Source organism: Mesocricetus auratus, unplaced genomic scaffold, assembly GCF_017639785.1.
Source record: "Mesocricetus auratus isolate SY011 unplaced genomic scaffold, BCM_Maur_2.0 Super-Scaffold_100006, whole genome shotgun sequence".
NCBI classification, from domain to species: domain Eukaryota; kingdom Metazoa; phylum Chordata; class Mammalia; order Rodentia; family Cricetidae; genus Mesocricetus; species Mesocricetus auratus.
In genome coordinates, this window is record NW_024429190.1 from 10,493,914 (window position 1) to 10,509,825 (window position 15,912).

Sequence of the window (15,912 nt, forward strand, 5' to 3'; positions counted from 1 at the left end):
TGCCAACCTGGTTCCAGAGCCACATCAGTCCCAAATAAACACACAGGAGGCTATATTAATTGTGAAGCTGTTGGCCATTTGCTTGGTTTCTTACTGGCTATCTCTGACTTAAGTATTTACCCATAATTGTTAATCTAAGTATTTCTCTTACCAGAGAAAGGGTCTGGACCTGTTACTTCTATGGAGGCTACATGATGTCTAGCTCTGTGTTTCTCTTTCCCAGAATCCTCCTCGACTCCTATTCCCACCTATCTTGCTTCCCTATTGGCCAACAGTGCTTTATTGACATATACACAGGACTTCCCCATCACAAAACCAAGAAAATTAGAAGATGCAAAAGAAAGAATGAACGGCTTGAGCCCACAGATCGATGGAGGACACCAGTGGGAAAGACCATTCTCCTAGGAACAGTTATCAGGACTCTGGTAACAGACCTTCACCAGGATACTCACCTGGGGTCCACAAAACTTTTTGAGTTGCTCAGACCAAGGTAAACCTACACTGAACAGCCTGGAACAAGATGTCTCAGGCAGATGCCAGGTCTGTACTCAATCAAATATAAAACAGAGGGTCTTGACCCAGAAAGGGGTCTGTATGAGAAGCCAATTCTCTGGCAAAGTCTGAGAAACTGACTTCACTGAGATCCAACCTTCCAGTAAAAGATAAAAACACTTGCTCATTTTTATAGATACTTCTTTTGGGTGGGTTTGAGCATTCCCTACCAAGACTGAAACTGCTCAAATAGTAGCTAACAAGCTGTCCCAAGAACTGACCCCCTGATTTGGCCTTCCACTAGCAATTTGGTCCAACAATGGCATGGCTTTCATAGCCAAAATCTCTCAATTAATAAGCTAAAACTTTAGGCATTGATTGAAAACTTCATTGTGCATATAGATCTCTGAGTTCTGGCCAGGTAAAAAGAATAAGCAGGACATTAAAAGAAACTTTAGCCAGACTCTCATTAGAGCCCACCAAAAAAAGGACGCATAGGACCCCTTTCTTTGCTTTGCTTAGGTCCATAGCACCCCATATAGAGAGATTTGCTCCCCAACCAATGAAATTATGATTGGAGGACCTCCCCCACTGCTTCCCAGGCTCAGAGACCAGCAGTTATCATAACTCTCTAAAAATTCCTTTCTCAAGTCCCTCCAGGCCTCCATAAAGATTATTCGTTGACTGTCAGAGAGACACAGCCCACCTCCGAGTCCACCACCAGTTCCAGTCTGGTGATTCTGTCTGGGTCAGGCAGGTAGTCACAGGGGCACTGAAACCAACTTGGAAAGTACTTTACCCTGTGAGTCTCTGCACTCCAACAGCTGTGGAGGTAACTGGCATTAGACCATGGACCATCACGCCCATGTCAAGAAAGTGGAAGCCATTGATGTTGCCAAATGGACTGTCTCTGGACTGTGGACCCATTAGCATTAAGGTTTCACTGGGACCCTGGGCCTGTCTATTCCCTGCCCTTCTCTCTCCTCCGGAGATTTTGCTTAGTCTCAATAGAGGGCTATGGTCCATCCCCACTGCCCTCAGGCCTGGACCTGGGAACTAAGAAAGACAGATACAGGGAAGATATTAACTGCTGTGACTCCAGACCAGCAACCCACAATTATCTTGACCTTCACTCATGGGTACTAACTCTAAGTGTCTGGTTACTGGGGGAATAAAAAGGACATGGGAGTTTATATTTTGAGATAGGAATGCACGGTTTACAATTCTGCATGCCCAGTGGCTGAGTCCCATGGTTGCAAGAAACACAGGTGTTTCCAAAATGAAAATTGAGATTGTAAAAGTGAAGCTTCATTGAAAAAACAAACAAACAAAAAAAGAAATTCCTTAAGAAAAATCCTGGCCTTTGGAAAACCTGGGGTCTCAGACTCAACACCACAGGGAAAGTCCCTGAGGACACAGTTAGTCATTACCAAACAGGGATCAACCAGGATTTCTGTTAGATTGTCAGTCCATTGACTGACAAAATTCACTGTGACTAGGGGCAAGCCAAATTAACATTAAATGACTAATAAGGGACTGGAACTTGACAATTATCCAGAAGTTTTAACCTATGCACTTCCCCTTATTCTGATGCCAGCTATTCTGCCTTATGGTTTAATTTATCTGGACAACAGCAATATTACTGAGCCCCTGAGACTACTAGGTGGGCATTGATCAATGGTTTGACTAAACATGCCTCTTCTGATGCTTTCCAAACTGCCTAGACTGGTTGATCAGGACCCAAAGGCATTAAAACAACAGTCAAATTCCTTGCAGAAATGATCCTACAAATTTAAAAGGGCTTAAACTTGCTTCTTTTTTGTAGGATTTATGTATGTATGTATGTATGTATGTATGTGTGTGTATACAGTAATACTCATGTATGTATGCCTGCAGGCCAGAAGAGGGCACCAGATCCAACTATAGATGATTGTGAGTCATCATGTGGAAGCTGGGAATTGAACTCAAAACGTCTACAAGAACCAATGCCACCTCACCAATCCCTAAACATATTTCTTATGAGATGAAACCAAACCAAACAAAAAAACTATGTCTGCCTTTGGGGAGAAAAAAACCTTTCCTTTCTATGCTAATCAATAAAGAGTAACTTAAACAATATTGTTACGCATAAAAAATGATTAAGAGAGAGAGGAGAGAAAGAAATCAGCTAATTGATATCAGTCTCTGTTCTCTTGGTCCCCCTGGCTAACTACTATCAGCACTATTGAGGCCTTTAACTCTCAATCTGCTTAGATTAACCTCTGGCCCTTGCATCTCAGCTACAGCCAATTATATATCAGTACAGTAAAATTCATGCTCCTTAGGACCAAATACACCTCTTTAGAAAAGAGATAAGACCACTAGGAACGTAACAGGGTCCTAGAACTTAGGAGACCCAGAGACCTTAACACAACTGACCGCATGAAGGAAGAATCATTCAGGCTATAAAACTCAGCATGTAAGCAGCACCACGTGCCAAAACTAAACAAAGACCTAATCTATTAAAGTCTATAGCTCTGAAAAGGCTATGAATATACTAACTTTGCTTTTTTACCTCTTCAGGTCTGCTGCTAGCTAACTGCGCTTGATGACTGAAGTATATCAACCCAGGACATGGTTTTCACGATTAAAAATTCCACCTTAGAAAGGCTTGGGGGAACACTGGGAAGCTGAACAGCCAAGGCAGTCAGCTGATGGTTGGCTAATAAATACTTTCTATTGGCTGAAGTTCACATCCAAGAGGTTTTCTCGGGAGAAACCCACAATGCTATCCTCTGCAAGAAGACATTTCTCTGACCAAACTCAGGAACTGCACAAATCTATGGAGACGAATAAATGATTAGAAACAAGTTAAACACCACAACCTGTGAAAAAACAACACAATGCTTACGCTTCACATGGGTATGCATGATTTAATGTCCGCACAATAAATGCCAGAGAATCACACACAGTGAAAGTGTGATATTTGTCTCTCTGGAATGGCTTGATTTGCAGAAAATGGTTGTCCCAGTGACGCCCATTCTTCTTAGCATGCTATGAAGTCTCGCCTCTCTATGGATGGAATGGGTTGCCTTGTGCTACACACCAGATCTCTTCCTGGGTTGAGGAGGAAGGTGGTTATCAAATACACACCACAGACTCACCAAGGACAAGGATTGAGGATTGGAGTTGTGATTTTCTGAAACAAGGCCCAGGAATTGTCTGGACATGAATGTTCAAGTGTTGACATTCAAATTTTGTTTTCAGTTGGAAGGACCAAGGGCATCAGGAAGATGGAAAAATTCCTAGAGAAGCATGGATACAGGTGGCAGAACCCACCACATTTTGTGGGACAGTGTGATGTGGTGATATATTTGTTATGATTTATTAAAGCTTGCCTGAGGATTCAGAGAGCAAAGTGAGCCACAGGCTATAGAAGCCAGGCACGCACCTTTGACCTCAGTAGCCAGAAGCTGGGAGGTGCTGGTGCACACCTTTAGTCCCAGGACTCGGGATTAATGGGTAGAGGCCATCAAGCACACTCCAGACTGAATGTGTCTATAAAAGTAACAGATCACAAATCTTTATACACAGTATACTCAGTAGGAGGCATTCATTCTCCCTGAGAAGCTGGTATCTGGCTGCTTTGCTTCTCTGATATTCAGCTTGAAGCTGGAACCTCAATATCAGTCTCCGGATCTTTATTTTTTTTGTGTGTCACAGTGCGTTTTCGAGAACACTGTGGAGAGTGGAGCTGAGCTGAAGGGAAGGGTTCCCTTTCCCTTGAAGGCTGGCTGAATATCTCCTTCTCTCTTTCTCTTTAGACTGTGTCTCCTATACAGCCTAGGGTAACTACAGTCTGTGGTTGGCCAACCTCTGCCACATTTCTGCTAGAGTTTTGGTGTCAATCCTCACTATTTGGTGAGTTCGCCATGGTGACTGACATAAGTCAATACAATCACAATTTGAACTAATCAACTGCAATTGTCTTAATGCTGGTTGTGTTGGTGGAGAACTTTAAACCTGTCACTCATGAGGCAGATACCCAGAGAAGTCTGTGAGGTCCAGGGAAGCCTGGAATAAAGGCTGAGTTCCAGGCCCACTGGGGCTACATAGTGAGACTCAGTTTCAGAAGAGGAAACATACATTTGACATTGATATTCATCCCTGTATTTCTACAGAATCATATCCCCGTGTACTTGAAGCATTCTTTTGCAACCCTATCTGTGTCTTTGATGAATATATGAGGCATTTAAAACACATGTCTGCGATTGGGATATGTGCAAGGAGGGATCGCTACAGGAAGGCTTGCTCCCCTTGCTCAGAATATTCACACACTTCTCTATAGACTGAGGATTTAATTTTTCCTCTTAGAAGGCTTGGATCTCTCTTCCAGTATTTTTGGTAATAAGAGGAGAAAGAACGATGGGTGGACATGTTCGCTGACTTTCTGTCCAGTGCCCCTAGTCTTCTGGCTTTGCTATCCAACTTGGATCATCCTGTAAGGACACCTCAATGGCATCATCATTATCTGAAGATTCAAGTCCAACAAAAGCAGATTGCTTCCCTGGCCAGACCACATGGGTGACAGGAATTGCAGCCAATGAGAGAGTCCCACCCATAAAGGGGACTTGTAAAGCACCTGAAGCAAGCTAAGTGTCATGGCCTCTTGGGTTGTCAACTTGACTGCATCTGCAATTAAACATAAGCCAAAACTGACTGGGACACCTGTGAGGGATCATTTCCTAATTAAATCAGGGAACTGGAAAGGTCCACCTCTAATCTGGATCTTTGAGATGGGAACACCCACCCTTAATCTGGATGTTAGTTGGTGCTAGCCCTGCCTCTAATCCCAGTTTTTCACTTGTTTGGTTAGCATTACCCCAAGGTACTTTATGTTATTTGTGGCAATTGTAAAGGGTGATGTTTCTCTGATTTCTTTCTTAGCCCTTTTATCATCTGTATATAGTAGGGCTACTGATTTTCTTGAGTGGATCTTGTAGCCTGCCACTTTGCTGAAGGTGTTAACCAGCTGTAAGAGTTCCCTGGTGGAGTTCTTTGGGTCATTTATGTAAACTATCATATCATCTGCAAATAGTGAAAGTTTGACCTATTCCTTCCCAATTTGTATCCCCTTGAACCCCTTTTGTTGTCGTATGGCTCTGGCTAGAACTTCAAGTACAATGTTGAAAAGGTATAGAGAGAGTGGATAGCATTGTCTTGTTCCTGATTTTAGAGGAATTGTGTTGAGTTTCTGTCCATTTAATTTGATGTTGCTGTTGGTTTGTTTTTATTATGTTTAGGTATGTTCCTGTTATTCCAGATCTCTCCAAGACCTTTATCATGAAGGGGTGTTGGATTTTGTCAAAGGCTTTTTCAGCATCTAGTGAGATGATCATGTGATTCTTGTTTTTCAGCTTGTCTATATGGAGGATTTCATTGATGGATTTTCATATGTTGAACCATCCCTGCATCCCTGGGATGAAACCTACTTGATCGTGGAGAATGATTGTTTTGATGTGTTCTTGGATCCGATTTGCCAGTATTATATTGAGTATTTTTGCCTCAATGTTCTCATTCTTAGTTGTGTCTTTGTGTGGCTTGGGGATCAAGGTTATTGAAGCCTTGTAGAAAGAGTTTGGCAAAGACCCTTCTGCTTCTATTGCGTGGAATAATTTGAGAAGAATTGGTATAAGCTGTTCTTTGAATTTCTGATAGAATTCTGCCCTGAGGCCATCTGGACCTGGGCTTTTTTTGGTTGGGAGACTTTTGATCACTGCTTCTATTTCTGTAGGGGTTATAGTTCTATTTAAATTGCTTATCTGTTCTTGATTTAGTTTCGGCAAGTGATAGCTATCCAGGAAGTCGTCCATTTCCTTTAAATTTTCGAATTTTGTGGAGTACAGGTTTTCAAAGTATGACCTGATGATTCTCTGAATTTCCTCAGAGTTCGTTGTTATGTCCCCCTTTTCATTTCTGATTTTGTTAATTTGCATGTTCACCCTCTGCTGTTTGGTAGGTTTGGACAAAGGTTTGTCTATCTTGTTGATTTTCTCAAAGAACCAACTCTTCGTTACATTGATTCTTTGTACTGTTTTCCTAGTTTCTATTTTATTGATTTCAGCCCTCAATTTGATTATTTCCTGGCATCTACTCCTCCTGGGGGAGTTTGCTTCTTTGTGTTCTAGAGCTTTCAGCTGTGCTGTTAATTCTCTAATATAACTATTCTCCAGTTTCTTCTTGTGAGTACTAGTGCTATGAACTTTCCCCGTAGCACTGCTTTCAAAGTGTCCCATAGATTTGGATATATTGTGTCTTCATTCTCATTGTATTCTAGGAAGTCTTTAACTTCTTTTTTTATTTCTTCTTTGACCCAGGAATGGTGCAGTTGTGCATTATTCAGTTTCCATGAGTTTGTAGGTTTTCTGCAATTTGTGTTGTTGTTGAATTCTAATTTTAAAGCATGGTGGTTTGATAAGATGCATGGAGTTATTCCAATTTTTTTGAAGCTGCTGAGGTTTGATATGTTGCCAAGTATGTGGTCCATTTTTGAGAAGGTTCCATGGTGTGGTGCGAAGAATGTATATTCTTTTTTATGTGGATGAAATGTTCTATACATGTCTGCTAATCCCAGTTGGGTCATTACTTCTATTAGACACTTTGCTTCTTTTTTGAGTTTCTGTCTGGTATTCCTGTCTAGTGGTGAGAGTTGCGCGTTGAAATCTCCCACTATAAGTGTGTGGGGCTTTATATGTGATTTAAGTTTTAGTAAAGTTTCTTTTACGAATGTGGATGCCTTTGTATTTGGGGTGTAGATGTTCAGGGTAGATACTTCATCTTGGTGGATTTTGCCTGTGATGAGTATGCAATGACCTCCTTCATCTCTTTTGATTGATTTTATTTTAAAGTCTAATTTGTTAGATATTAGGATTGCTATCCCTGCTTGTTTCTTGGGTCCATTTGATTGGAAATTTTTCCCCCAATTTTTAACTCTCAGTTAATGTCAGTCTTTGAGGGTGAGGTTTCTTGTATGCAGCAGAAGGATGGGTTCTGTCTTTGAATTCATTCTGCTAGCCTGTGCCTTTTTATTGGTGAGTTAAGGCCATTAATGTTGAGGGATATTAATGACCATTGATTCGGCATTGTTCTTTGATTTGGAATGGTTGTTGTTGTTGGAATTATGTGTGGAATTTCGCCCCTTTGTTCTTTTGGCTGTTGGTTGTTGGCTTCAATGGACGCTGTAACGATACGCGACACACAATTACTGAAAGTAACGCTAAGTATTTTATGTAGAAAATTACTCACAAGTTACCAAACCCAGAGAAGCCCAGCAGATCTCAGCTAGCGACTGGACCGGAAGCCGAACTCCAGGAAAAGAGAGCGAGACTTCCTGTGCGCTGTCTTTTATGCCTTCCCCCGTAACGTCCCTAGCCATGCCCAAAAGTGGGCTTGGCTAGTGACGTAGTTCCGCCTACGTACGTATACGTCTTTCCGTCCAGCCGTATACGTCTTTAGTCCTGCCTAAAGTGGGTGTGGTTAGCGGTGTGGTAAACTGCCCTTTTATTACCTCATCTGTATGCACCTCTAGTAAGTCACATGCTTAATGGCAGCATAGACTTAGTAAGTCACATGTTTAATGGCAGCATCAGACTTCCTCCTACAGTTGGTAGAGAGGGATTGTATAATGCCTATGTTTTTCTGGTTGTAGTTATCTTCCTTGGGTTGGAGTTTTCCTTCCAAAACTTTCTGTAGGGCTGGGTTTGTGGATACATATTGCTTGAATCTAGTTTTGTCATGGAATATCTTGTTTTCTCCATCTATAGTGATTGAGAGCTTTGCCAGGTATAGTAGTCTGGGCTGCCATCCATGGTCTATTAGTGTTGGTAGAATATCTATCTGTAAAGAGAAGCTTTTTTCCTTGTGAGAAGCCTTCCTGCCAGCCTGGTCCAAGAGCCGCATCAGTCCCAAATAAACACCCAGGAGGCTATATTAATTATGAAGCTGTTGGCCTTGCTTGTTTCTTACTGGCTAGCTCTGACTTAAGTAATTACCCCATAATTGTTAATCTAAGTATGTCTCTTACCGGAGAAATTTCCGGGCCTCCTACCCCATGGCATTACATCTTGAACTCCTTGTGTTTCTCCTACCCAGAGTCCTTCTGGACTCCTAGTCCCTCCTATCTAGATTCCCTATTGGCCAGACAGTGCTTTATTGACAAATGCACATGACTTCCCCAACATCTCCTCTTTTCTGTTTAAACAAAAAGAAAGGTCTTAACTTTAGCATAGTCAAATTATATATAACAGAACAGTTATCAATAAGAACACAGTTACAACATTTTATTAACATTTAGCAAGATCTAAAGAAAATATCATGCATCCCATCCTTGTGAGTCCAAAGTTCTATATGTAGCTTATCTTTTATCATAACTAAGGAAAACTATAACTATAACTATCTGTCTTCAACTCCATCAAAGACCACAGAAGGATAATATAAACACTAGGATTGACAGAGACATCTTACTGCCTGGACAGTCACCCGAAGTTCCTCTGTAACGTTGGGGCATCCATCTTCAACCCATAGGCCACAATGTGTCCAGAAGATTTCTCAGCAAAGCAGAAAATTTCAAACTGTCCATCTGCATTGGCAGTCTGTTAGTCATTTTTCTTTGTCCTGTAGAAAGTTTCATAGACTCTTTCATGAAGCAGGAACCTTGTAAGACTGAGTTCAGCAGTCACTTTCCTGTGGGTCCTGCATGTCCAGTCTATACAGCAACAGACAAACAGTCTATGCAAGAGCAGTTTCTTGCCCAAATGGCTAATCTTGCCATGTTGAAAGTAAACTCCATAACGAGTTTCTTCGAGGCCCATCTTCCTCTCAGACATAATTGGTGCTGCCAGGAGCAGACATTTCTCATTGTCAAGAAAAACCCTAAACCATTTTAAATGCTATTTTCTGAAGGTCTTTGAGAGGTTTGAAGACTGTTTATGTCAAATATATTTCTGTATATCTAGAAAACCTAACTTACCTAACTATAAATTCTGACTATTATAAGTAACTATCTATAATCTGTATTTAATTACGCATTACATTTTAAAAGATCATTATAGCACAATACTTAATCAAGAGGAGAAATATACATATCACAAAATTGACCTTGAATTTGTATCAATTAATGAAAAACAATACCCATACCATAATTCCCCTTTTCACCATTAAAAAGAGATTGGTTGTGATCATTAACTAATTATAAACAACCCCATTTAAATGAAAACAAAGATCTATAAACAAGATGGGAATTAGGACGTCGCTCATTCCAAAATGCTTCATGCTGGAAGGGGGCGCTGTTCATACCATGGGGATCATGACAAAACTCAGGAACCTGTATAAGTCCATATTTTCGGGGTCTGTAAGACTGCATCATCTTAGCTGTTTCAACTGTTGGAACATCTGATCCACTGCTTCCGGGGTCTTGGTTTGTCAAACCACAGAAGCCTGGAAGGAATCCTCAGCTTTTCATTTTCTGTAGAAACATAAATAAAAACTCCTTTTCCAAGTAACATATCCTTATACTTAAATTTTGAAGTCAAGGCATTTTTAAAAGATATAAGTTGAATTAATTCAGCAGCATTTATAATCAAGTATACTTTAGCAGTTGTTCCTTCCTGAGCAATCAAAAAGCTGAAAAACACAATAGCGTACAGTATGCAGACTCTCTGTGTATTTTCCATCTTTACGTGGCTTATTTATTTATTATTACTTGATTTCTTTCACTTTTATTTCTTTTTCTCTGAGACAGGGTTTCTCTTTGGAAATCCGCCTGCCTCTGCCTCTGGAGTAAATTCTACCGGCGTGTGCCATCACAACGCTGGCATTTGTATTTATTTACCACTTTGCCGTTTCATTTTCTCTCTCAATCTCACATATATTTTTAAACACACTGTAAACCTTTAGAGGTTTTGTTCATCCAAGTCTGACTTTACTGTAAATCTTTATGTTTTTCTGGCCACGTGTCTTATCTGTAAAACCGCGGCTGTTTTAAACTGTCGTTCCAAGATGGCGGGCGTAAGCTTGATTCCAGCTTATCCCCTCAGTCCATGCTGACATCCAGCAAAAGCTGCCACTTCCAGCTGTACGTACACACCTTTTAATCATTAGCAGAGTCTCTTAAAACAACCTTGCTGGTTTTTTTTTCTTTTTATGCCGAGTCAGGAAGACTCCGGAAGCAAGCCACATGAATCTCGGCTTGTCGATAGCAAAACACGTGAGAAAAATGCTGCTATCAAAAATCTGTGCTTCTCTCCGTTCTTCTGTTTCTAAAATTTCTTTAAAGCTTTTGTCATTCTACATGGAAATTCAATCCCGCTCTGACACCGTTCTGTAAAGAGAAGCTTTTTTCCTTGTGAGAAACCTTCCCGCCAGCCTGGTTCCAGAGCCACATCAGTCCCAAATAAACACACAGGAGGCTATATTAATTATGAAGCTGTTGGCCTTGCTTGTTTCTTACTGGCTTTACTGACAAATGCACAGGACTTCCCCAACATCTATCTAGGACCTTCTGGTTTTCAGAGTTTCCATGGAGACATCAGGTGTAATTCTGATAGGTTTGCCTTTATATGTTACTTGGCTTTTTCCTTAGCTTCTCTTAATATTCTTTCTTTATTCTGCATACTTGGAGTCTTGATTATTATGTGGGGAGGGGACTTTTTTGTGATCTACTCTATTTGCTGTTCTGTAAGCTTATTGTACCTTTCTTCATTGGCATGTCTTTCTTAAGGTTGGGAAACTTTTCTTCTATGATTTTGTTGAATATGTTTTCTGCCCGTTTGAGTAGATTTTCTTCACCTTCTTATATACCTACTATTCTTAGGTTTGGTCTTCTCATGGTGTCCCATATTTCCTGGATGTTTTGTGTTAAACATCCAGTGTGGGTGTTGTGACCTGAACTCAGGACCCTGGAAAGACCAGGGTGTACTCCTATGCACTGTGTCATCTCTCCAGTCCCCAGTGAGCACATTTTTTTCTTTTTTATGATTTATTTTGAAATGTAAATTTAAATTAGAAAAAAGGTTGCTTCACAAGTCAGTTCCAGGTCCCTCTCCGTCTCCCTCCCCTCCTCCCGTGCCATCCCCCCAACTCCTCCTAATAGCCCCTCGTTTCCCCAGGGAGGATGAGGCCTTCCATGGGGGTGTCCATAGTCTGTCATTTCATCCAGGGCAGGGCCTAGACACTCCCCAAGGGTTCAGGGTCAGAGTGCATCTACCATTGTTGGATGGGAGTCCAAAGTCCATTTGTATACTGCCCAAGGTTCAATAGATTACATTGGCCTCCTCGCTGACACCCACATTCAGGGAGTCTTGATCAGTCCCATGATGCTGGATTGCCAGGCATCAGCCTGGGATTCAAGAGCGAACCCTTGTCAGGTCAGCTGTTTCTGGGGGTTATAGCCAGCCCAGTCTTAATCCCTTTGGTCTTCAGTCCTCCCTCTCTGTTACTGGCTTTCTTGAGTTCAGTCTGCCTCTTCTTCCATCAGCCATTGAATGAAGGTTCTGTTTCTTCACCTTCTTCTATACCTATTATTCTTAGGCTTGGTCTTTTCATGGTGTCCCATATTTCCTGGATGCTTTGTGTTAAGGATTTGTTGGAATTAAGACTTTCTTTGGCTGATGAATCTAATTCTCCTAGTGTATCCTCAAAACCTGAGATTCTCCCATCTCTTATATTCTGTTGGTAATGCTTGTATTGGTAGTAGCTGACCGTTTGCCCAGCTTTTCTATTTCCAGCCTTTCTTCAGATTGTGGTTTCTTTTCATGTCTCCATTTCAATTTCAGCCCTTGCGCTGTTTGCAATGTTTCTTACAGTTTTCCTTTTATCTTATTGTCTAGTTGCTGTATTTTATGAATTTTTTGGTTTGTTTTTTCTTCCATTTCTTGCATCTTTTGCTTTGTATTTCTTGCATTTTTTGCTTTATTTTTCTTCCATTTCCTGCCTTTTTTGGTTTGTTTTTTCTTCCACTTCCTGCCTTTTTTGGTTTGTTTATTCTCCCATTTCTTGCATTTTTTGGTTTGTTTATTGTTCCATGTCTTTGAGGGATTTTCCTACATCCTCTCTTAGGGCCCCTATCATGTTCATGAAGGTGGCTTCAAGGACATTCCCTTCTGCTTCATTTGCATTGGAATGTTGGAGTCTTGGTGGTGTGGAGTCTCTAGAATTTGGCAGTGTCATCTTTGTTTTTCTGTTGCTGAGTGTGTTGCTGTATTTTCCGTTCATCTTTTCATCCAGTTGTTGAATTTTATTAATTTTTTGGTTTGCTTTTTTTAACATTTCTTGCATTTTTGCTTTGTATTTCTTCTTGCATTTTTTGCTTTATTTTTCTTCCATTTCCTGCCTATTTGGTTTGTTTTTTCTGCCATTTCTTGCATGTTTTGCTTTGTATTTATTGCATTTTTTGCTTTATTTTTCTTCCATTTCCTGCCTTTTTTGGTTTGTTTTTTCTACCATGTCTTGCATCTTTTGGTTCCTTTTTTTTCCATTTCTTGCATTTTTTGCTTTCTTTTTTTCCATTTCCTGCCTTTTTGGTTTGTTTTTTCTTCCTTTTCTTGAACTTTTTGGTTTGTTTATTCTTCCATTTCTTGCATTTTTTGGTTTGTTTATTGTTCCATGTCTTTGAGGGATTTTCCTACATCCTCTCTTAGGGCCTCTGTCATTTTGGTGAAGGTGGCTTCAAGGTCATTCCCTTCTGCTTCATTTGCATTGGAATGTTGGAGTCTTGGTGGTGTGGAGTCTCTAGAATTTGTCGGTGTCATCTTTGTTTTTCTGTTGCTGAGTGTGTTGCTGTATTGTCTCTTTCCTATCTCTTATTCTAGTGGGTGCAGAAAGAGCCTCTTACTGGTATGGGGGTTAGGGGACCAGAGTTCCTTTTTGGTGGGTGCTAGCAAGTCCAATAATCTGGTAGTTCTTCTATTTCTTGTCCTCATTCTGGTCTCGTGGGTGGAGAAGTAGACCTGGAATCTGGGGTGCTTAGTCTCCCACCTGGTGCCCTGGTCCCTTTGCTGGATCTGCAGGCTTCCTAGTCTCATTGGTGGAAGAGAAAACCTGGAATCTGACTTGCTTGTCTCCTGATGGGATTGGAAGCTCTGTGCAGTTCCCAACAATCCCCAGGCACTGGAATTTTTTTACCCGGTCCTGCTGGAACAGCAGGTCCCCTGGTCTCCATGGATCTGCTGGTCTCCTGGTCTCTAATCCGCATCTTTGAGGTGGGAACACCCACCCTTAATCCGGATCTTTGTTGGTGCTAGCCCCGCCTCTCATCCGGGCCACGCCTTCTGCTGGAAGCCTATAAAGAGCTGGAAATCTGGGAGTGTCTCTGTTGTCTGCTTGCTCTCTGCTGGTTGTCAAGTCCCTCCCTTCTCTGACACGAGAGCCTGCTTGTTTGGGATTCCAGCACAGACTGACCACCGAGTGAGACATCCTGCTTGTGGAGTGAAAGCTACTGGAGACTTGGACCTGAAATTCACAGGCAGCCATAGTATGATTAGATGGACCGCAGCACATAGGTCCTTCTAATGCCCTTCCTTTACTGTGTAGGGAGACATCCATTCTGTGAGCTCTGTTTCTCTGGAGAACCTTGACAAATGCACTAACCCACATGCCTTCTTTTCAGGTTAGAGGGAAATTCTGCCTCTCACAGCAACATGGGCAGGGAATCAGGAAGCCGTGACCCCGCAGACCCTTGCTGCCCTCCCTCCAACATAGATACAGAAAAACAGATCATCTTTGAAAGGACATCAGGTGATGAGAAGCAACCAGCAGAAAAGGGGGAGAAACTGGCTGCCCATTGCAGGAAAACCTCGGAACAGGGCACAGGTAAGGGGGCATTCTAAAGTGAGGGAGGGGCAGGATGGCAGCCACAGAGAGGGAAAGATTGACAGGATTGGTAGGAAGTTGGCTGGAGGGTGGGTGGGGAACCACTTGACAGTCGTTATCAGAAGCAGATTTGAAGAAGTCCCTAAGACACCTGGTACTGGCAAAACATTCTTAGATCCCAGGAGCAGTTCCATTCAAAGTGGGTAGTCAAAGAATAGGGGATTGTGTGAGACAAGGCATCCTGTCACCTAAACTCTCTCTGACTTTAGGATCAGAGCCAAATGAAAATGAGGAGAAGCCCAGGAATTCAGAGATGGATTCCAGACAGCAGGGTGATGGATCAGGTAAGGTTTGCCTCTGCTAGGGTGAGGGTGGCAAGGGGTGGAGTCAGAGATCTTGCATGGTCCCAAGAGCCCTTAGACCTCCAGGTCTCTGGACTTCCTGGCTCGGGGCAGCCAATATTTAGGGCGGTGTTCAGCATCTTGTGAGTCCAGCTTCTGTTTGGGGTGTGGAGCTGAAGGTTTTCCCTGACAGTGCCCTAATGAACACAATCAATTTTCAGCCCGGATGACAGAAAACCCAAGGAAGAGGAAACACAGTTCCAAGGACTCCAGGAAGGTCAGAAGAGGTGAGTGCTTTCTTTCCCCCAATGTGTCAAGCCCATCTGCCTTACCCAAGGCTGAGGCAAGGTGTCTGGGTGCCTCTGAGCACCTAGGAGAGGCCGGGTTCTCAGAGCATGTGAGATCTCAGACCAGACCCTGAGGGCCATGGGGCCCAACAGCCAGCCACCCCTGGGTTCTAAAGGCTCCAGAGGAGGTTCTGGGACAAGGGTGAATGGGAACTTTCCTGCGGGTTCTCTCATGCTCATGGTGCCTTTCCACAGGAAATGAGGAGGCCTCTCACTTGGAAAAGAGACTAAGGACCACAGCAAACGAAGGGGAGTTCAAAGCCAATGGCCACCAAGAAATCGCCCGCCCAGAAGCTCAGCACAGTGGCCCACCACCACTTCGGAAGAGCCTGGTACGCTTCCTTCAGGCTATGTCCGAGGCGGTTTATGGAGACATAGTGCAGGTGCAGGCCCAGTACCGTCATTCCCCGCTCTCCCAGGAGCAGCTCTCTCTGCTCACACAGCTCTCGGGGGCTCTGAGTGCCATGGGTCAGACTTTCTACAGCATGGGCACCCAGGCTGCCTATGGCTTCCCTGCTGCCGGCTGGCTTGTCCCACTCCAAAACTCTGACTCTATGGAGCCGTCTGGGAGTGAATCTCAGAGATCTTCATCAGAAGGATGAGAGAAGATAGCAGATTTTCACCGTCCATCGGACACTTCTGGGACGACAAAGGACTGCTTCATCTACCTCTGGACCACAGCCTGAAGCTTTCACACACTGCGTGAAGAGGACCAAACACTGGTGACATGAAGAATTGGAAGTCTTACTCAGGACCATGAACAGTGTTTCACTGACCATAGGATTCAAGTGCTGCCTCTGAAGGGGACATGTGCTTTCTCTGCCTTTGCAGTGGACACTTGCTTTCTCTGTATATCTGCTGAACCTGTGTGTTTGTGTTCTAGAAGA

General features: G+C 42.6%; 1 protein-coding gene across 1 annotated transcript; it reads left to right on the top strand.

Moving 5' to 3' along the window:
• The first annotated feature begins 14,165 nt into the window (after positions 1-14,165).
• On the top strand, positions 14,166-15,627 carry LOC121140736 (protein FRG2-like). The gene is made up of 3 exons (XM_040746630.1): positions 14,166-14,337; positions 14,607-14,681; positions 15,221-15,627. The coding sequence occupies exons 1-3, from the start codon at positions 14,166-14,168 to the stop codon at positions 15,625-15,627; spliced, it is 654 nt and encodes a 217-aa protein (XP_040602564.1).
• Positions 15,628-15,912: the final 285 nt, after the last annotated feature.

What these genes read in the sequence shown, in the direction of transcription:
- LOC121140736 (XM_040746630.1), top strand. Translation starts at nt 14,166, where the DNA reads ATGGGCAGGGAATCAGGAAGCCGTGACCCCGCAGACCCTTGCTGCCCT. An exon ending in AACCTCGGAACAGGGCACAG is followed by an intron (nt 14,338 to 14,606) that starts GTAAGGGGGCAT and finishes CTCTGACTTTAG; the next exon opens with GATCAGAGCCAAATGAAAAT. An exon ending in ACAGCAGGGTGATGGATCAG is followed by an intron (nt 14,682 to 15,220) that starts GTAAGGTTTGCC and finishes GCCTTTCCACAG; the next exon opens with GAAATGAGGAGGCCTCTCAC.